General features: G+C 48.9%; 1 protein-coding gene across 1 annotated transcript in view; it reads right to left on the reverse strand.

The window, feature by feature from the left end:
• Positions 1–21196, reverse strand: part of LOC104167861 (NT-3 growth factor receptor) — a gene marked incomplete at both ends in the record, with an annotated part of 35488 nt that overhangs the window by 13485 nt on the left and 807 nt on the right. Inside the window, one exon of the mRNA XM_009708252.1 lies at positions 20690–20761. Coding sequence (XP_009706554.1) covers positions 20690–20761 — 72 coding nt within the window. The remainder of the gene's footprint in view (positions 1–20689; positions 20762–21196) is intronic.

Raw genomic sequence — 21196 nt, forward strand, 5'->3', positions numbered from 1 at the left:
AAAAAAAAAGAAGTCACAGTAAATAATTCCTCCTGCACATGGCCCTACCACCTCTGCAGAGCTCATCGTCCTCCTCGACCGGGAGGCTGTCAAGCAGTTTAGGACCCAAGTTTAGATTTCATAATGAGAGATTTTAATGAGGAAGAACCCAAAGGGAAGTTTCTCATTTTGCTTTTTTTTTTTTTACCAAGGGGGAAAACAGTGTATATCCTGCTGCAATGGTATGAGCAAAAAATCCGAACAGAGCAAGATATATCTGATTCTTGCCCATGAATCTGGAGCTCGACCAACCACAAGCAGAAAGAACAGTCTAATTTCATAACTTGAACAAAAAATTAAGTACAAAACCTCATGCTAAAAATAGCAACAGCCAGGTTCAAATGACAGCATGATGATTACCCAAGGTGTTATCATATGATCTGCAGTAGCTGTGTGCTCAAAGTGTCCCGATACGGCTGTGTGTTGTTTGCACCCAGGGGTACTGCCGCTACAGCAGCCAACAGCTCCCCATCCCTCTCTCCATCTGCCCAAACTTGCAAAAACATAAGTCTCATCTACCTGGGAGAGCTTTGCAACCCAGCAGACATCACCTCTTCAGCTGAAAGCCACAGAAAATGAAAGAATGTAAAAGCAACTGAAGTACTAAAAACAAGAGGAAGAAATGTGTTTGGGGCAGAGCGAGCGGAAAGAGAAAAGCCTTGGGTTTGTAACGGCATGAGAAGACAGTAATGAAATGCTTTCTGCAGTGGGCAGCCTTCCTGGGGATGCCTGGCCAGCCTGAGAGCCACCAACTGAGGGACCAGCACGATGGGTGGTCACAAGTTCTGGCAGAAACCCAAACTCCCCCATATCTACGCTGGCCTCCAGAAGACACAGGAGGTGCTGCCTCATATCCTTTGCTGAATCCATCCCTGTCCCCACCAGCTCCTTCCCCATTGCAAGCCACCCGGGTGGGCTGCGGGCAGGCAGGGCAGCTCGGAGCAAGGCTGTAGATGCCCTCCTGCCTCAGCCCCGCTCGCTGGAAAGGGCAATGAAGGGCCACAGGCATGAACCACTTGGGGGTTTGTTAAATTCTCAGCTGGCCAGAGAGGAGATACAGGGCAAGGTGGTACAGAAGTGACAGCAGGCAGCTCAGTTATGCTGGGCTCAGCCCGCAATCCCTGTCTGAATTGCAGAAACATGCTAAAACCAAGAAAGCAAATCCTGGAATGGGTCCTGCTGGTGCAGGTCTGATGCATGAGGATTTGGGATGAGAGATTCATTTGTCACCTTACACCAGGGTGCCACAAGAGGAGACACGTGTTGGGCAAACGCAAAGAGGGCACAGCCCAGGGAAAAGGAACTCCGGTCCTGTTCCACCTGCTATCAAGTGATGCTGTGAAGCCCAAAACTCTGCAATTAGGAGCAGGGAATCCGCAGCAGCTCACACAGCAAACCATCGTCCCAAAGACTCTCCACGAGCCTGGCAGAAGAATAAGCCCAAACACCATGATGGCATAGCGCTGCATCATTAAATTCTGGCTCTGCTTCACATCAGACTATCCTGCTGTGGAAACCATGGCAAACCACAGGTACCTCATTTCACATGACTAAGATTCCACCATTCCTATGGCTGTAGACAAACTGCTTCCAGCCTCTGATAATGTTTAGGAAGGTGGCAAAAATAGCAGGTGAAGCTAAGCGGGGAGAAAAAAAGAAGAAAAAAAAAAAAAGAAAAAATATATTGCAAAACTCCCTCTTTTATCCACCCTGGGGCACCGAGCACCTGGAAACTTTGCAAAGGCAGATGAAAAGTAGGAGGGGAAGGATCAGCTCGCTGCTACTGAAAAGCAAGACAGTAAACTCCCTCCCTCAGCCCAGGGAAAGGGAAGCATAAAGGGGGATGCATGAGAGACAGCAAGATGTGGGAGAGAGGCAGAGATGCAGAGGAGGGAGTGAATCTTGCTGGAATGTCCTTTCTCAAAGGTCATGTTTTGCTACATTAGGCAGAAATGTCAAGAGAAAATTAGATTCTGAAAGAGAAGAGAAAAAACAACAGGCTTTCCACGCAAATAAGGGAATCAAAAATAGCATGATCGTGTTATTACAATTTAGGACACAGAGAGATGGAGAAAAGAAACATCCTCGCTAATGCACGGAGCTTTGCCAGGCAGATGTGCTCCGCTTCTCGTCTCCTGCGATCTCTGGAAACCAACTCCTACTACCTCCTCCCTCCCCCAGACAACAAACCACAGCAAGTATTGGGCAAAGGGGAGATGGGTCTTCACTTGCACACATCTGGCAGGAGACCCTGCTCTCAAAGGCCAAAGCCGTTGTCTGATCTGACCTAGCCATCAACTTCTGCAGGGCTGGTTGGGGGAACACACATCAATGGCTCTGTTTCAGATCGGCCAGGACACACACGGGGAGGAACATGTTTGTTGTTGGAAACAGACACCTCTAACACTTAAAAATGTCAGAAGGATCCTCACAATGGACCCTTACAAAGGTCCCTGATCTCAGCACGGAAACAGAAAGGGGCTGCACACATAAACACACATTAAAAATACACCATTTCAGTCACAAAAACTCCAACGGGTCAGAGATGCCAGGATTGGGTTTCTACATGCAAAGGGTACACCTGCTGACTTCTGCTGCAAAAGATAGAGAGCTCCTGTGAAGAAACCTCACTGCACAGCACTGAATTCTCCCCAGAACAGATCCATCCCGCACGCCGGATGGGGCAGGTTTCCCAGGGAATACAGCATGCGATTGTGTAATTAGAGACAGTATTGCAGTACACGCACACGAAGATATTAAATTATGGCTCCACGGGTGAAGCTCAGAGCTCTGGCGCTTTATAACTCCTGTTCAGTGCTCACAAGGTTCCCCCCTATGCTCAAAGGTCGGTTGCGTGCACCGAGTTTCCCAGCATTTTGTAAAGCATAAATGGGGAGGATTGGGGAAAATCAGAGCCATCCAACTCAAGACTAGTCCTCTCCCAGCTCCAGCTTCCCATTCTGCCTTTCCCCTGCTGTTTCCAAAGCTGAAAGTCTGTTATCACTTCCAAATTCCTGTCATTTGCAGTGACCAGAACCCTCATCCTCCTGTGCCTGTGGCTGGCCAGTGCCAGGGCTCTCCTCCCCAACCCGTTTGCTTTTATTTGCTTTCCCACCCACTCGGCCACTTTTCCCCAGCAGGCTGAATCAACACTACCCATTCATCTCCCGCCATTCCCAAACACTTCTTAGTCCCAATTTCCTTATCCATGCCCAAATTTCCTACAATCTTCCCCACTTTTATAGCCTCCCATCCCAACCCCAGTCTCCCAACGAGAGCTGCTGCTCCTCATCTCACCTATCTGCTCCCAAACACCCTTTGCAAACCTTCTCCCCTCCAACTGGATCAAGAGCCATTCTGTCTATGTAAGGAAATGTCTCAGAACAAAATCAAGTCTTCCAAGCAAAATTTGCCCTTTGACAAAATTTCTTCCCCTCTACAAAAGGAGGGTGCCGGTGCTCTGTAACAGGAGCATCATCAGTATTTTTTAGCCCATTCCTCCCCCTCCCTTCTACCACCTCAAACATTTGAACAGGTTTTTATTTGAAACTAGAAACAAACAATTTTAAAAAATGAATTCAGCCAGGAGCAGACACCCAACACAGAAAGCTTCAGCCTGAGCAATTAAATTTTGGCAGAGTTATAGAAAGTAGGAGCAGTCCTGTAGTGGAGCGTGCCAGACAACCTTTATAACAGCCTATGCATCAGCTCCACCTGTAATAAAGTACAGCACATCACATATCGAGGAAACACAGGGAGAGGGAAGCAAAATGCCTTCCCTATGTATTTCTTAGCAGCAAACAGGAGCCTGTCTGTCTCAGGACAGGCCTGCCATCAGCGCTCCTGGAACACATTCAAGCTGCTTCTTTGCCATGGGATGTATTCTCCGTCACTCACAAGGTGCTGTTGTCCATGGAGACAGTCTTTAGAAATAGCTGCCAGGATCCTTTTTGCACCCAGAGCAAGTTTCAAAGGAATTGGGTAAGGAGAGTGGGTTGGATGGAGCTCACCTGGACCAGGTCCAGGGCAGCAGACACCCAACCCACTCATGACTCAGGCTCAACACCACTCTGCTCTCCTCCTGCTGCAGTAGCCATGCTCCTAAGCCTCTTGCTTTGCAGGTTGCTTGTCAAACCATATCCCCACCAGCCTTCTGCAACCCCGCACACACCTCAAAGGCAGGATGCTAGCACTGAGTGACAGCAAAGTCCCAGTTCTTGCTCTCTCCCTCCATCCATCCTCCTCCTACATTTCAGGAGGAGACTTGCTGTGTCCTGCACACTCTCCCACAGCTCCCGCAAGCACTGCGGAGACCTCGCTGGTGACTGGCAGGGGAGGAGACCATTGCCATTTTGTCCCAGCACAGGAGTGACAGACGGGGCCATGCAGGTACATCTGCTGAACAAGGTCCTGTGTTTAAAAAGAGATGGGTGGGTGCAGGACAAAAAGAGGAGTCTGGGTCCATGCAGCCCAGAACAAGTGGACTTCAGCGCAAGAGGAGATGGCATGTTTTCTTTTCCCTCAATTAGCCCACAGCCAAAAGTGTTTCCACTATAAAAGTCATTTTTATTCAGCTAAATTAAGCCAGTTGCCTCACTAATGACTCCAACAAGCAGAATCCCCTGTAATTAAACTGTAAGCTACATTATACAGTTCAGCCCAATGCAATGGCAGAAATGCTGCTGCTGGGGAGGGACCCTCCACGTCTGTCCCTCCTCCACGCACCTCCATCCTCCACTTGGCCTTGTTTCCAACCTGACACATTTACTTCTGCATGGGAGAAGTTTTTCACACGTTTTAATAACATGGTGCCACTCTGAAAAGCCTGACTGGGGAGGATTAACTGTGCAGAGCAGCTGGGGCTGAGGGAGCACAAGCAGCTGCCTGGCAGAAGAGGCGAGATGCACATCCTCAGCTGCGGTCCCCAGCACTGGATATGCTGGTGGCAATGCATGGGGCTCCCTTGATATCCCCTATGCTCTGACCACAATGGGTGCTTCCCATCATCTCACAGCTCACTGCAGCCTTGGTTGGGTGCTGATGGCCATGGGAGGGGAAAACGTCAGCAGCCTCATACATCGCTGTACGTGTAGGGGTAGCTCCATCCAGGCTTCATTTCTGCAGCAAGAAAGCTGCTAAAGCTTTGGGTTTGAACCAGAGAAATGCTGGAATGTCACTCTGGGGCTTGCATGTCCCTGCCAGATAACTTCAGTGACCTCTAAAAGCAATGTTACATTCCCCATCGCCCGCCCTGCCCTCTCCTTCCCCCTCCCTCCTTTTCCTGTTTAGTAAGCAGCTTTGCTCATTAAGGGGAAAAAAAAAATATGTACTGTCCTCCCTTAATGAATGTGCTAAAATTACCCCAGCAAGTCCCAGAAGCTGTGACAGTAGAGGCCTCCCCACAAATCAGGCTCTGCAAATATTAGACTCAATTGAAATCTCCGATAGCTCAGCACAAAGCCCCAGCAGGACATGCTTGAGAGAGAGCCTGCAAAAGCATCGGGTGATGCCAAGCGCATGCAAACCTCACAGGCCGGGAAAGCAGAGTTAGCAGAATGGGATACAGTGTTAAATTGATCAGCCTGAGATTTCATAGCTGCCAGCAACTCTCCTGTTTGTGCTCCCTGTCCAGGCTCAGCACCAGGACATGTGTATTCGTGCTGTGGAGGAGAAAGACAGTTTACAGAGGTCTTCCAGCCATGCTTTGGCATTACCTACAGTCCAGTTCTGCTCCTCAAGCAACCCCTTAGCAACACCCAGATCTTTACTGACCCCAAAGACAGCAGAATCAAAAAGCCTCCAAGGTTCAATCTTCCTTTGTAAGTTTGGACAGCATAACTAACTCCTTTCTCACATGGACGCGTACTATCCTGTGCCTTGTAAGGTTTATGTCACACAGCGTGTCCTATCACGTTATCATCTCATTCTCCCCAAATTATTTCTTGTCCTAGGGCTAGAGCCAGAATTTGCAGTAATTCCCCAAACTCACAGAATCACAGAATCAATTTGGTTAGAAGAGACCTCTGGGATCATCAAGTCCAACCTTTGCCCTAACACTACCACGTCAACTAGACCATGGCCTTGTCCAGTCTTTTCTTAAACACCTCCAGGGATGGTGACTCCACCACTTCCCTGGGCAGCCCATTCCATTGCCTAACGACCCTTTCTGTGAAGAAATGCCTCCTCATTTCTAGCCTGAACTTCTCCAGCACAGTTTCAGACTATGCCCTCTTGTCCTGTCACTACTTGCCTGGGAGAAGAGGCCGACCCTCACCTCGCTACAACCTCCTTTCAGGTCATTGTAGAGAGCCATCAGGTCTCCCCTCAGCCTCCTCTTCTCCAGGCTGAACTACCCCAGCTCCCTCAGCCACTCCTCATCAGACTTGTGCTCCAGACCCTTCAACACCTTCGTTGCCCTTCTCTGGACTCGCTCCAGCACCTCAAGGTCTTTCTTGTCGTGAGGGGCCCAAAACTGAGCACAGCACTCAAAGTGTGGCCTCACCAGTGCCGAGTACAGGGGGACAATCACTGCCCTGGTCTTGCTGGCCACAGTACTCCTGATACAGGTCAGGATGGTGTTGGCCTTCTTGGCCACCTGGGCACACTGCTGGCTCATGTTCAGCTAGCTGTCGACCAGCACCTCCAGGTTTTTTTCCACTTGACCACTTTCTAACCACTCTGCCCCCAGCCTGTAACACTGCATGGGGTTTTGGTGGCCGAAGTGTAGGTCTCAGCACTTGTTCTTGTTGAACCTCATGCCGTTGGTCTCAGCCATTGACCCAGCCTGTATAGGCTCACCTGAATGGGTGGGCACTCGGCCGGATCAACACTCCTGCCCAACTTGGTGTCATCTGCAAACTGACTGAGGGTACCCTCAATCTCCTTGTCCAGATCATTTATAAAGATGTTAAAGAGCACCGACCCCAAAACTGAGCCCTGGGGAGCACCACTAGTAACTGGCCGCCAACTGGATTTAGCTCTGTTGACCACAACTCTCTGGGCCCAGCCATCCAGTCAGTTTTTTACCCATCAAAGAGTCCACCTGTTTAAGCCACGAGTAGCCAATTTATTTAGGAGGATGCTGTGGGAGACCATGTCAAAGGCCTTACTGAAGTCCACCTAGACAACATCCACAGCCTTTCCCTCATCTACCAAGCGGATCACCTTGTCATAAAACGAAACCAGATTGGTCAAGCATCATATATCCATGTTGGCTGGCCCTGATCCCCTGATTTTCCTGCATGTGCTGTGTAATGGCACTCAGGATGATCGGTTCCAAAACCTTGCCTGGAACTGAGGTCAGGTTGACAGGCCTGTAGTTCCCCAGATTGTCTTTCCAACCCTTCTTGTAGATGGGCGTTACATTTGCTAGCTTCCAGTCTTCTGTTGGAGCTTCTCCAGTTAACCAGAACTGCTGAGGGATGATTGCAAGAGGCTTGGCAAGTTCTTTTGCCAGTTCCCTCATTACTCTAGGTAATGCATCCTGCATCACAGGAGAGCAAAAGACCGTCATCAGTGACACACAAGCAGAGATCCTGCTGCTCCACGTGCACACCCGCTAGCCCTGGAGATGCGATGCCAGAGGAGGAGCCACCAACTCCTTTGTATTTCCCAGTTGCACAACCTTGATTCATAAAATCTCAACTGTCTCTGAAACAGGGATGAAGGAGGTGGAAGGGGCTGGTCTCCTGCATTGTTCTTTAAACAATAGCATTATAAAACAGAAGTTGCAAAGCAAGTGGGAAGACATAAGGGACCACGCCTCTGTCACAGGACTCCCATGGCCGGTGCCAGCAGCACATCTGCCCCACACCTCTCCTCCCCACTGCCTTTGCCAACACAGCAAGACATCTCCTGCTGCTGTCTTCATCCCAGCGCATCCCAAAACAATTTAAAGGCTGTTTTAAAGGCTGTCTCCAACCACATGATGCTTCCACACCCTCCAAGTCATCTCTTCTGAGGCATCTCCCAGCTGCATGAAGTTTTGTTTGGAGACAAATCACCTCTCAGAGCTTATTGTTGCTCACAGTTTTGGTTCTGCACATGGTACAGATAGGAAGCCATCACCAGATGTGGGTAATATGGTCCTTTATGCTTCGAGGTGGATCAGATGCAGCGATCTGGCCCTCTGGACTACACTCCTCTCTCCCTTGCGTGCAGTTTCCATTGCTCTTCTCCAAAGACATCTGGGCTCTCAGAGAACTCGAGGAAAGGTTAAAAGCTAGGTCAGTCCTGCAGTTGCTTTCCCTTTGCCTGCCAGCTTCCCTGCAGGGCAGAGTCCAGCAGCATCCATGGAACATGCCAGTCTTCTGCTCAAGGAGAAGAAAAATCAACCTGCAATGGGCAAAAGACCTTCTCCACAGCTGCCTTCCTGCAGCTGAGATGTCCTCAGGGCTGCTCTGCCCCCACCTCATCTCTTCTCTCCCAAAATGGAGTAATTTTAGATCCATTCAACCTGAAATATAACTGTACACTGGGCTTTTCTCCCGCTTCAGCACACAGAAATAATACTGGAAGTGTGTGCCGATCGAGAACAAGGGTTACCAGCTGACAGCTCCAGCGAGGGGTTGGGTTTATCCTGCCTGTTTGCTTCAAATTGTGTGTTTCTTTGAGCTAGGACCAGAGAACAAATGGGGAATACCTCCTATACACAGGCTTCCAGTGGACCCGGAGCAAACCTGATCACTCCATGTGAAAGAAGAAAGCTTTGTGCTACAGCAAGGCACAGTTCAAGGAGACAGCATGGGAAGTACAGCCATGTCAAAGGAGCATTTCCCAGCATCTCTGAGTACACGGTGACACCAGACCCAGAACACTTGTTCTCCCAGGCTCCCATGTGTTTCCCACCACCTCCCCCTTGAACACACTGAAGCAGCAAGGACAGGTGCTCAGGAGGTACCACCCCAGCTGGGAGATTACCCCAAATGCACAGGCAGGCACTGAGAGAGCTGGGCAAGGTTCACACAAGAGCCTCAACTTCAACAGATCAAGCACAGATGTGCTAGGACAGGGTCTGGTCCTCCTTCTCCCTCCTGAATTAGGGCTGTGCTCTCAGCAGTTGGAGGGCTCTTGTATCACATTTATATCGGGGGAAAAAAAAAAAATCCCCACCTATTTGGATGCCTAGAAATCAACGAGCTCTGAATAATTTCAAAACACTGCTCTTGCAGGGGGGTAATAAAGACAAAAGTAACAGCTGGGCCTGAGCCCCAATTTGCCTGCCTCAGGGAGGGGTGCCAGAGGCTGCGATGTGTTGGGACAGTACCGAGCACTCTTCACAGCCTCTGAAGAAAGGAAGGGGTACTAATATGAATATATATTATACACACACGTATATCTCCCAGCAATAGCAAAACAACAGGGCATAAGGCAGGCTAAGCTCTCGGCAGACACTGCTAAATGGTTTCCAATTAATTAACTGATTACATGATAGAACAGAAGGGGATTCAAGTGAGTGCTGTTGACCTTTAAGAATAATTAATATCATCAGGATCGCAAAACTCGTCCAAGAAAAATAATTAGGAAGATTCTAATATTGCCTCCAAAGCCATGTTGAAGGGGGAGAGGAAGGTTCTTGTTAATTCAGAGGCACAGTACCCAAGTATTTGCTAGCAAACTCAACCCATTTCTCCCTCACACTTCCTTCCCCCTGCAGAGCTCCCTCCCATCCCGCAATGCTTCTTCCCTAGCCCCATCAACCCTCCCTCTCCTCTCCAGATTCATTTTCCCCATCACCTTCTCTACATCCTATCCCCTTTCTGCTCCATTTCAACCTCCTTTCCTAATGGTTCCTTGCTCCAATCCTTTCTTGCAATCCTCTCTCTCCAGACTGGTCTCTGTCCCTCCCACAGCCACATCCCATCCCCTGCTCATCTTTGACCAGCCCCAAGCTCTACTCACTGCCTTCTTGCAGCTCAGGAAGAAGCCTTGGTCTTTCCATACGACATGGATCCACTTTGAATCTCCAGTCATCACTGGCAGCTTCATAAGCTGACAGAAAGCAAGCACTACATGTAATCTCAAAAAAGCCCTTCCCTGCTTTTCCTCAGCAGTCAAATCCATCACAGAGGCTGGGCTGGGAAGCAGAGGTGAGTGATGCACAGCAAGAGGAGAAAGTGAAAGACGGGGAACTCGTGACTTTCCTTTCTCCCATTACACTTCACCAAGCACACAAATACTCCCACCTCACTATATTTTCTGTGCTTCTTCTGTCCTAGTTCACTTGGCCCACAAGTCCTGTGTAGGAGAGGGGCCAGAAAGCCACTGAGCCAAGCAGGAACTGCAGTGGTGAGCTTCGCAGGGAAGGTCACAAACATGCTGGAAGGGAGGGTGCATGAGCAGCCAACACTTTTTGTGAAGGAAGTGTGAAAAAAAAAAAAACAACATAAAAAACCAAAAAAAAACTACACCACCAAAATGACAACAACAAAAAAAACCAGAAAAACCAACCAAAAAAAAAAACCAAAACAGCCCACACCAACCCACAACTCTGGAATGAAACCCACCTTTACAGCAAATAAATAAATTTCCTCTGCTGTTTATTATCGTTAAAACTTCTGTGGCTTGACACTTCACTAAATTATAGATAAAAGGAAAAATGGTCTTCCTGGGCTCAGAAAAGCAGGGGGCTGCCAAAGAGCTGTGTTTACACCAACTAATGAAAAGAAAGCCTGCCATTAGCCTACAGCACTCGCCCACTTTGGTGGGGAGCAGAGTTACCTGCACCCACCACACACAGGGCCTGGGAGCAGCAGCTGCACACCACGAGGGACCGGAACTGGGGACCACGCAGAGGCAGTGGGCTGGCATGGGGAGGTGCACGTGTGGGCAATGGGGGATCAAAGGGATCACGGCATCAGCCAGCAGAGATGGCAGCTGCCACCTCCCACGCTGTGCAGAGGCTCCTGGTCACAGCAGGAGGTGAGGCTGACGTGCTCCCAGCTACACCTCATCAAGCATCAAGAAAAACACTCAGCCTAGGAGACAGACAGCATCAACCAGGGAGCTGCCTCGCACCAGGCTGCTGCTTTTCCTCCAGGGGCCCATGGAGTGCGGATGGGGAGCAAGGAGGCAGCAGATACCTGGAGCGCACCTGAGCACGGGCATAGCCTTTTGGGCAGAAATGCTCCTGTTTGCAGCAGCTGAGCACACAGGGAGGAGTCATGCGATGAGCAGAGACCTGCCTGCAACTACACCTGAGCCAAGGTATAATGTGCTTCATCACAGCCCCTGGCACACTTGGCTGAGAAGACAGGGAGCTGTTGGGAACTTATTATAGTCAGAGTCCAGCAAAGCCTGCTTGCTACACTCCACCCTTATAACCACCCCAAAAGCAGAAACATGTTTTGTCTTTGACAGTTAGATCTGTCAAAAACCACAAGAATGCCTGGACACGGCAGTTACATTTTTCCTGTTTTTCTCAATACATGATGTACTTAAAAAGAAGAAATATCTTTCACCCACCCTTTATCTTCAAATATCGGTCACTGTGAGAAATATTTTCAAATTAGAAGACTAATTACCATGAAACACTGAGTACTTCCGACTACAGCAGGCATTCTTTCATTATTCTGAGACAGCAAATTATCCACAATTATCAACACGCACAACTGGATACAACAAACATTTAGCCAAAGCTCACAGGTTGTGGTTGCAGTGAGGCTGGATGTCAGACCTTCTAGAGAACTACTCATGTGAGAAACTCACAGACAGTAGCTGGGTAGTGATGCTGCAAGGCAGCTCCATTCATGCTACAGAACAAAGCCAATGCCAGGAGCCACTGCAGTTCAGAAAGTTTGTATTGCATCTGTCAAACAGGCACCTCAACAGACTGGTTTCGTAGCAGGAGAGATGGAAGAATAAAGGCATCACTGGCAGTGAAATCAGGCTGGCCATCCCTCAGGGCTCTACACCTGATGGCTTGATCCGGCTTGCACCTGCAGCCAGGTGTGCACAGCCACTGCTCCACTCACTGCCCTGGAGTGTTTGGCTGGGGCTGGAAGGGGAATGAATTTGTTGCAAAAGAGAGGCAAAGGAGGCAGGGGCTGCATGCAGGGAGGCCAAGCTGCAGGCTGGGACTGAGCGAGAGGTCGGGAAGCCAGGAGGCTTCAGTGCAGGCAGGGAGGCTGAGTCAGAGGCCAGGCTGCAAGCAGAGAGGCAGCGAGGGCCAAGAGGTCTGGACAAGGCTAGAGGCCAGGGCCCATGCTGTGGGCAGGGTGGCTGGGGCTGGTTCTAGGCTGCAGGCAGAGAGGTCTGAGCTGATTTGGCAGCAGTGAGGCTCAACTGCAGGCAGAGAAGATGAGAGGCTGGAGAACTGGGTTGGCAGCAGGGAGCCCTGGAAATCTGGAGGGTCAAAGACAGAGAGGTCCAGTCACAGGCAGGAAGGCCAGGTCTGGGTAGGAGGCTGGGAAGCAGGGAAGCTCAGCTGTAGACAGGAGGATCAGCATCTAGGCTGGACGCCAGGAGGCCGGGGGTGCAGGCAGGGAGGCCGGGGGTGCCGGCCGGGCAGGAGGGAGAGCCCGGCCCTGTCCGTGGTGCTGAAGCACTGCCCCGCGGGACGCACGGTGCCGGGCACAGTCCCGCCCCACCCCACGGGACACCCGTGGGCACCAGCAGAACTGCCTCGGAAGCAGCGCCGGGAAGGGCCACGCATGACATTCATGGCATGCTGGAGGATAGCAGACACGAAACGTACTCATCCTCAGTCACTAGCAAGTCACAGACACGGTTACCCACAGCTCCTGGGGAAGACAAACCTCTGGCTCTTAGCGGCAACCTTGTAAATATGCCACGGTCTCTTGCATCCGACATAATTCACAGCTCATCCCTTCACAAATATAAATGAGGGGAGGGGGTTGGTGGGAAAGTCCACCCCCTTGACCAGTTTTCTAATAAAATTTTATCATTCCAATAAAACGCACAATTGCCTAACTTCTGACATTTAAATTCTTGCCTAGTCACACACCATCATGAATTAACGTCCCATCATTCATGCCCTGTCGTATCTTATTGCTCAAATAACATATGATTTTAATGTTTCTATTTTTCTGCCCTGGTGCTTATTACCTGTACATCAAAAATGGAAAGCCAGCCCTGCAATCATACTGTTAGTAAATCAGTACCATGGGAAGAAAAATCCCAGGTGAGATAACTTGTGCTGTCACTTAACTTTCACTCATCCTGCTATGATTGTTCACTGTCTCCCCCAGCAGCTTCCAAGCAGGTTTCCATGTCCTTAGGTTCCTCTTGGGAAGGATCCTCTTCCCTGTGCAGCACCTCTCACACTGGCATAGGCAGGTAGGACATGCCTTGCACCACATTGAACCAACAGAACCACAGGGTTTAGGGAGCAAGCAAAAGGGACAGCCAGAGGCTGTTTCTGGACTACCTTCATGCTGCAGTGACCTGAGAAGCCTAGGAACAAGATCTGGTCCTTGCCATGCCTAAATCTCCAGAAATCAGCTCATTCTGTGCTGCTGGCAATCTCAGAGATGTGGTGAGATCTAACCACGACACAACTACACCTCATCTTCAGGATCACCTCCAAGAGGAATGTTTGGTCTCTCTTTGAAGAGAAGGTCATGGCAAGACTTCCATCAGGCCACTGTTGCACATTAAGGACTATGTCACAGAGGATGAGCCCCTCAAAAACACCATCTTGTCTAAAGTCCACATTTTACCCCAATCCTAAAAGAATGCTTGTGAAAAGACACACAAACACACACACCCATGTAGGAACAGCCTCATTTAAAACATCCCCATCATTGTCTGCAGCCTTTTTAAAAGAGAGGATGGGAAAAACAGGACCTTTGCAAATTCACTGTTGTCCATTTCACATGTCTGTCAAAAGACAATTGATCAAACTTCAGAAAGGGAAATAAGTCTCACAGGCACACAATGCAGCTGGAAAGAACATCTCAACATTTTAAAGGAATGAAGGAAGGAGAGACTCAAGTACAGCAAAATCCCAAGAGCCCAGATACCAGAGTGACAGGCATAACATAAGAATCCGAGCATGCAAGAAATAATTGTGATAGCATTATTATAACTCATCTTACATTGCAACAGCATCCCACAAATCTAGGCCAGGTTTCACTAAAAACCATACAAGGTGTTACACTGCAAATAGATCAAATAAAAGCAGAGAAAACAAATGTTATCATTCCAGGTTTTCAGATGGGGAACTGAGGCATGACAAGACTTGCCACAAGGTGCACAGTGCTTGAGTCGGAAACTTTCTTTCTCAGGTCCCACTAGAATACCTCAGCCAAACTCGCCACTCTGCCTCCTATTACAATACAATAAACCCTCTCCACAGCCGAGCGAAGCACCCTGCAGCCAGGAATTAGGTACCCAGCCCTCTGAACTCAAGTCAAATGATTTCAACCCAGCCTGAAGGAAAGTCACAGTCCTACAGGGAACTGGTCTCTCCTCCGGCCTTGTGCACAATGGCTGGTAAAACACAGGACCTACCTCTGCTGCTGCAGAAAAGGGAATAGCTGCAGTTAACGGCTTATCAGTCACCTGCGGTAATGACTGAGAATAAACATGCCATCAAACCACTGCTGCTGATTAGCATATCAGCAAGGACCTGCGCTACACTGGCATCCAAGGGACAAAGCAGATGGGGGACAGAAAAGTTTATGGAAGCAGAGGAGATGTTACTGCTGTTTCTTTTAATGACTGCGTTACAAGCATGCCCAGCATTTTATAGCAGAACTAGAGACACACTGGGGAAAATGCCTCCTTGAGTAAATCACAGGACAGAGGTTTGCTCCTAGAAGGGGCTGGAGCCGGAATGTCCTTACACTACAAATGGGAATCAAAGTGTACCCAAGCTGCCTGCCTGATGAGGGACAGTAAAGAAACATTCACCTAACTGAAATTAAAGGCTGTTTAAATCTTTCTCATACTTCTTATTTTGCCTATATTCATAGATAAATTCAGCTCCTATTTAGTCCTTTGCAAATGCAAAATAAACCAGGTTGAACTATCAAGGAGGTTGTTTAGGTAAATGTGCTTTACTTTACTCTCCCAGTGAGCTCAGAGCTTATGTTTAGTCATATACTGTGCCCCAGCTGACACACACGGACTTGTTAGGCTGCACTGACACGAGAGTATGGACGAGAAATCAAGAGCAATTAACACATGACAGTTTGCCTTAGGAGGAGACTGCCAGGATGGATATGACAGCAGCGCAGTGATGAAAGGACAAGGCAGGGAGAAATCGTCAGGAAGGAGGAGGAAGGGTAACAGGACATCCAGAATCAAGTGCAGGGTTGCAGGCAGTCACAGGGCCTGGAGCTGGTTACAGGAAGACAGCAGAAGAGAGTTTAACCCTGCCTCATATATAAGAATGGCTCTTTCAGAGCAAGGCAATAGATCATTAACTGCAAAGCAGGGGAATATGACCCCCAAGCCATGACCGAGAGGGAAGAGTGCTATCCTTGCAATAATTCAGCCTCTGATATTTTGTTTATTTCTTTCTTTAGTATAAGATCTCAGTCAAGCTCCCAGACACACAGAGCAAAGGTGAACCTTGCCAGCCTTGCAAGACGGTTGCCTGCAGCCCTTCGAAAGCGCGGGGGCCTCAGTTGCTGGAAGGTTTCAAGCGCTGTCCTGAGACAGTACTGAAGAGGGCAGACAGTGACTCACCAACCTTGTGCTGCCTCAGCCACCTCAGTTTTCAGGGGATGCAGCCCAATTTCTTTCCTATCAAAGCCTAAACCATAACATATCTCTGGGAATTCCCATGACAAAGATACAACTACATCCAGTACCAGGGTACCAGTTCCTATAACACAGCACAACTGCCACGAACCCAACCAGGACACTGAAGATAACTCCATCCTGAGAAAACAAGACACCTATAGAAGAGGTCCTGGGAGGCTCCAGATTAATCACAGCTCAGGTTTTCCAGTGAAAACAAGCCCATAGATCAGCCATCTCAGTCTTTCACTAGGCAAAGCAGGTGCCTGCACATTCCTGCCACCACCTTCCAGATCTTCCCCAATCCCCATTTCTGTGAGAAAAAGACTGACATATAAAAATGCCTGTGGAGTAGAAAGTGATCTGACCATACCATACTCAAAAAAGTTACACTTAGCACAAAGCACCCCAGGGTCTCCATCTTTAAGATCCTTGGGTGAAGACTGGAAGACAAAGTTTGATCCTCAACCCCATCCTTACATCTGGCAGGCAGCACCGAGAGAGAGAGCTCCTTGACAGGAGCTGTGTCTTGGCCAACCCACAAACCAATTTAGAGCACGTATAAACCTCCAGAAGACAGTTTAAGAAGAGCCTCTGAATGCAGACAGAAATGGCAATTATTAATTTTCTACATAGAAATCTGACTACTTAGGCCTTATTTAACATTGTGCCTGTCTCTATAATTACTCAGCCTTAATTTGTTTTCTTTACCACACAACAAATAAGGTGTGCACAATTACCCTCTGCAAATACAAGGCAGTGCCTCCTCACTGGCTGGTTGAGTACACAGCCGCCCAGGAAAGCATTCAGAGGGAATCACAGTCTCTTAAGTACCTGCTTCCCAGTAAAGGGGGACTCAGGCACTGGAAATGTCAACTTGCCTAGCTCTAGGCACAACCTACTGGGAGCCTACTCTCCAACACGCACAGCTCTACTGTCCCACAGTCAGCAAAAGCTGGACACCTTGGCCAGCAGCAAACAGGTCCTGTCCTCTCCTGTGCACTGTGAAGCCGAGCTCTCCTACGGACTTCTCAGTGCCTAATGAGGAATGTGATAATGTTGTATTCTGCCCCACAAGGCACTACGACAACCTCTACTGTTCCTCTGCCTATTTTCATGATACGAGTGGGAACTTGATAGCCTCGTGACTTGTAATCCTCTATCAAGTGCAAACAAATTGGTCAAAGCATTCCAGTGTTATTACGAGAAGGACAGAGACAGTGAAGGCATGCAAGACTTTTTCCTCAATAAGCTGTGCTAAACCCAGCGATATAGTAAATATGTTTTCAGATGGTTTATACGTCTCCAGTTTAGGAACTATATCATCCTAAAGTTTTCTTGTACAGACTCAAGCAAAAGACTGACGTTTTCTGTCAACACCAAACATTTCCTACATTCACCTGCATCACCTGCTAACACTGACTTCCACAAATCTTGGTTGCAAAGGCTCAATTTTGCACACCCTAGACCTGGTGGTCCTCAAATCTAGTGCACGGTGTTCTTCAGGACCATCCCTGTATTAGCCAAAGGGCTGTCAAAGCTGCACAGAAATGGGACCAGGAACCCACCAATGTAACTTTGCCCAGCGAGAAGACCTTTAGTGAGGGCACAAAATGACACTGGATGATATCTAGTTTAGATTAGACTCACGTCTATCTCCATTAAACTTCCAGTCAGTACTTCTCCTGGAAGGAGTGAACTGCCTTAGCCCAATTGCAAGCAGAAGAGGTAGATCCATGTTGCGAAACCCATTGATATTTTAGATTAATTCCCTCTGTAGCAGTGATAGGCTTCACAGCACCAACAATCAGACAAGCCACGGAGCCCTAACTCTCCTCATTCAAGGAGAGGGGAGAGGGATCCAAAGTTATTTCTAGATCCACACCTCTGGCTCCCAGTCACCCACTGCTCCTCCACTGATTATGTTGGCCTCAAGCTTCTTACACTTACACAGCTGATTTCAAACCTTAAAGGACAGGCATGACCTTGCCAGGCTGCACTTTGGAGCACTTTGAGGTCTACCACTCAGGCAGCTGAACGCTGAAAATCCCCTTCATGGGTTTCTAGCCTTTCCTCCCTGACACTGTGATGGTGAAGGGGGCAAAAAACTCAAGCCAAACCTCATCCAGAACCATTATCTTAAACAACCCCCTACAAACCTGAGCTACAGCAATTAGAGCTAGGATAAGTGATCTGCTTGTGATTGCACAGCTGGGGTCTGAAAACAAGTGCGTGCACAGAGGAAGGGCCAGAAATAGAAGTTGCTGGGAGAAGGCAGAGCTATCTGGCCCATCTGAGAGGAGGAAACCTTGATGAAAGGCAGTGGGGAAAAACTCATTTCAGCAATGGGATTTAACCCGGGATGGGGAGGAAGGGAGGAAAAAAAAACCAGCTTGTGGGTCCTTCACAATTTGTACATGAGCTTCATTTGGAAAAATGCCTTCTGCTCCTCAGACCCAGCACGTAGCACCCTGCAAAAGTCCAGTCCAGGTTCCCCACCACCCTGTGCCAGCCCTCCCTGGCAGTGAAACCTCTCTGTCACATTTACCATCTTATTGGCTCAACTCCACCTGTAACAATCCAAACAACCAACAACCAACATCCAAACAACAGCAAAGGAGAAGGAAAATGAGAGCAGCAGTGCTAACTCATAGCAGTAACTCAACAAGCCTTAAGTACACCATCCCGCAGTCCCCAGCCTCACACCATCCAGCTGCAGCCAGCCCTGCCGCAAGGGGATTGGGACAGTATCCCTCGCTCCCATCAGCTACTGTACCAGGTTACAGCAGCCCAAGACTTACAGCAGAGTGACATTTCCATTAATCCTTTTATCCCTGGCTCCTACGTGCAGCAGCTGCAGAAAATGTCAGACCTTCGGCAAGCTGAGCTCCCTGGGAGGCAGTGGCTGCGGAGCAGCTGAGGAGGCACCCCGATGCACTTCCACAATGCTGTGGCCATGGAGGGGACCCTGGGTGGCACCAGGTGCCTGTCAGGCTGTGCAAAGCCTTTGGAGTCACCGCAGAAAAAGTAGCCTGGCTGTAAGGAAGCAGCAGCACCGTGGCCCAAAAGCTTTTGGAGAACAGGAGAGAGCCACCATCCCTGCAAGCACCAGGTCTCCATTCCCAGGTGCTTGGCATTCACCATAGGAGACATCCACCCTGGAAACATTCACGCTGCCAGGTCTCAGGAACAGCATCAAAACCCACTGGCAAACACTAACCAAATAATATACTTATTTGCCTCGAGCTTCAAAAGGCAAGGAAAGAAAGATGTTAAGAATATGATCAATCTTACATGGCCCAAGCAGTAAACAAACACATATTTCATCACCACATACCAACCTTAACTCTTGACACAAGATGGATGTGGGTTTTTTTCCAGTCTCAAAAGCAATCTCAAAAGACAAAAAAAACCCCACTTTTTGGAAAAAGCAGCAACTGCATGTGTACACATTAACAACACAGCCTCAAAACAAGTGTACGTGGCCCTCTAAACTCCTACAACATCCAAACTAATTTCATCAGGAATCAAATGTTATTCATTTTACCTGCTAGATGCATAAACAGCAACTGCATAATTGACAAATATCATGCCCACCCCCCAAAAAACCACCACAAACGATTGGGGGAGTTATTCAAAGAGAACACTTCCCAGCAACAAACAAGTACAGAAAACACAAAACAAACACTACAAATCAAAATAACAAAGCACAGAAATCAAGAAAATCCCAGTGGTCATCATTAAGGAGGGTTTATGATGACAAAATACGCACTACTTTAACCTCAGAAAGGCTCCATGCTTGTTCACAACGCCCTTAACTATCCATGCCCTTTGGTACTGCAGATCTCCTATTTAGAAAGTACTTTACCGTCACTTAGCAACTGTAACTGGTTTTCCAAAAAGGAAGCTTTTGGGGTTTTTCAGTTCACATCATCTCTGAGCAGACATCAAAAGACAGTTCTGTCCTGCTCTGCAGGTCACGTCTATCTCCCTCTGCCAGGAACATGCCCATAACGATGGCCACACGCATCCACAGACAAATGGATGAGTGCTATGGCTGTTTTTCATGGAAAAAGCCGCTGGTATTGCTTTCCAAAAAGCAGGAATACACACACTCTCCACCCAGTCCATCAGCTTGTGCCCAAGGCCAGGGCCTCTCACCACCCCTTTTCACCTTTTATGTCTATACCAGAGCTGAGAGGGGTTTGATCTCAGACACAGTCACTTTGACGAGATATTTCAAGCCCACGGAGCACCTTACACACTGGCCTGAAATTCAGGCTTTCCTTTATTGCCTTGGGAAAAGTAAATACATATCTAGAAAAGAAATCAGTGCCCTTGGCCTCAAGGGTGCAGGAATTCCCCAGGACACTGTACCCACTGGCTAATGATGCTCCAGCAGCCGAACACTTGTGTAACATCCCATGATAACAGGACTCCACAAAACATCCCTACCCTAGGCCTGCTGCAGATATCGGTTTAAGAAGTCAATAATTAGGGGCAGAGCTGGCAGCCCCGTGCCCCAGGATTTGTGCCAGAAAAGCACCCTTTGGTTAAAAGCTAAAGAGCAGGGCAGGCTCTGGCTGCATGCTGGGGAGGCTGCCCTTGGACTCTGCAGAAAGGGAAATGTGCGGCCACTGCAAGGCTGCTAATGACGCAAGTGCTCGTTAGAGTGGTGATCAAAGCCAGGGCAGTTATTAGAAACCAAAATCCATCAGCTGCCCAGCAGGAGCTCGCCTCATCCTGCATCACAGTCCATTGCGCTTCCCTGCGCATTCGCTTTTCCTTCCTCCCATCCTTTACCACCTCTCCCTCCCTTTCCCAATCAGCATCCCCCTTCCCTCCCATTGCTCTCCCCGACAGGCACTTTGGGGATCTGCTTTGGGGATTGTCTTTCCACAGGGAGCAGAGGGAAAAGGGGTCAGGAGCCGCTGGCACTCACATGTAGCGCAGGTGAGGGTTCTTGGCAAAGGCGCGTGGCTGGATGTTCCGTAGTCCTGAGTTCCTGATTGTCCTGCAAAGAGATGCAGAAGGGCAGCAATGGAGTCAAGGTGGACAGTTCCTCTAAAATCCCGTGTTCAGCACCTGAGGTGCACTCGGAATCCTGAATTCCGCCCCCCCCTGCCCCCAGGAAGCACATCTCTCCCCAGATAGTCCCTGTGAGTTACAAGCAAAGAGGAAATTGGGCTTTTCAGCTTCATCTGATATGGTGCCAGTACAAGCTCAGTTCAGAGCGACTGCCAGGTGAGACTGTGCCCCCTCATCCACCAAGGCTTGCTGGGGTGGCATGAAGCATCTCCTGCACCTCTCTTCCTCCATCTTCACCAGCAGCACTAACTGCTCCCACAGCAAACCTAATCCCCAGCACCACCATCTCCCCTCCCTCAGAAACAAGAGAAAACCCTTCTGCTTGTAGCTCTGATAAGAAAGGGCGAGTATTTTGTGTAGG

Source organism: Cariama cristata, unplaced genomic scaffold (assembly GCF_000690535.1).
Source record: "Cariama cristata isolate BGI_N322 unplaced genomic scaffold, ASM69053v1 scaffold4679, whole genome shotgun sequence".
Taxonomy (NCBI): Eukaryota; Metazoa; Chordata; class Aves; order Cariamiformes; family Cariamidae; genus Cariama; species Cariama cristata.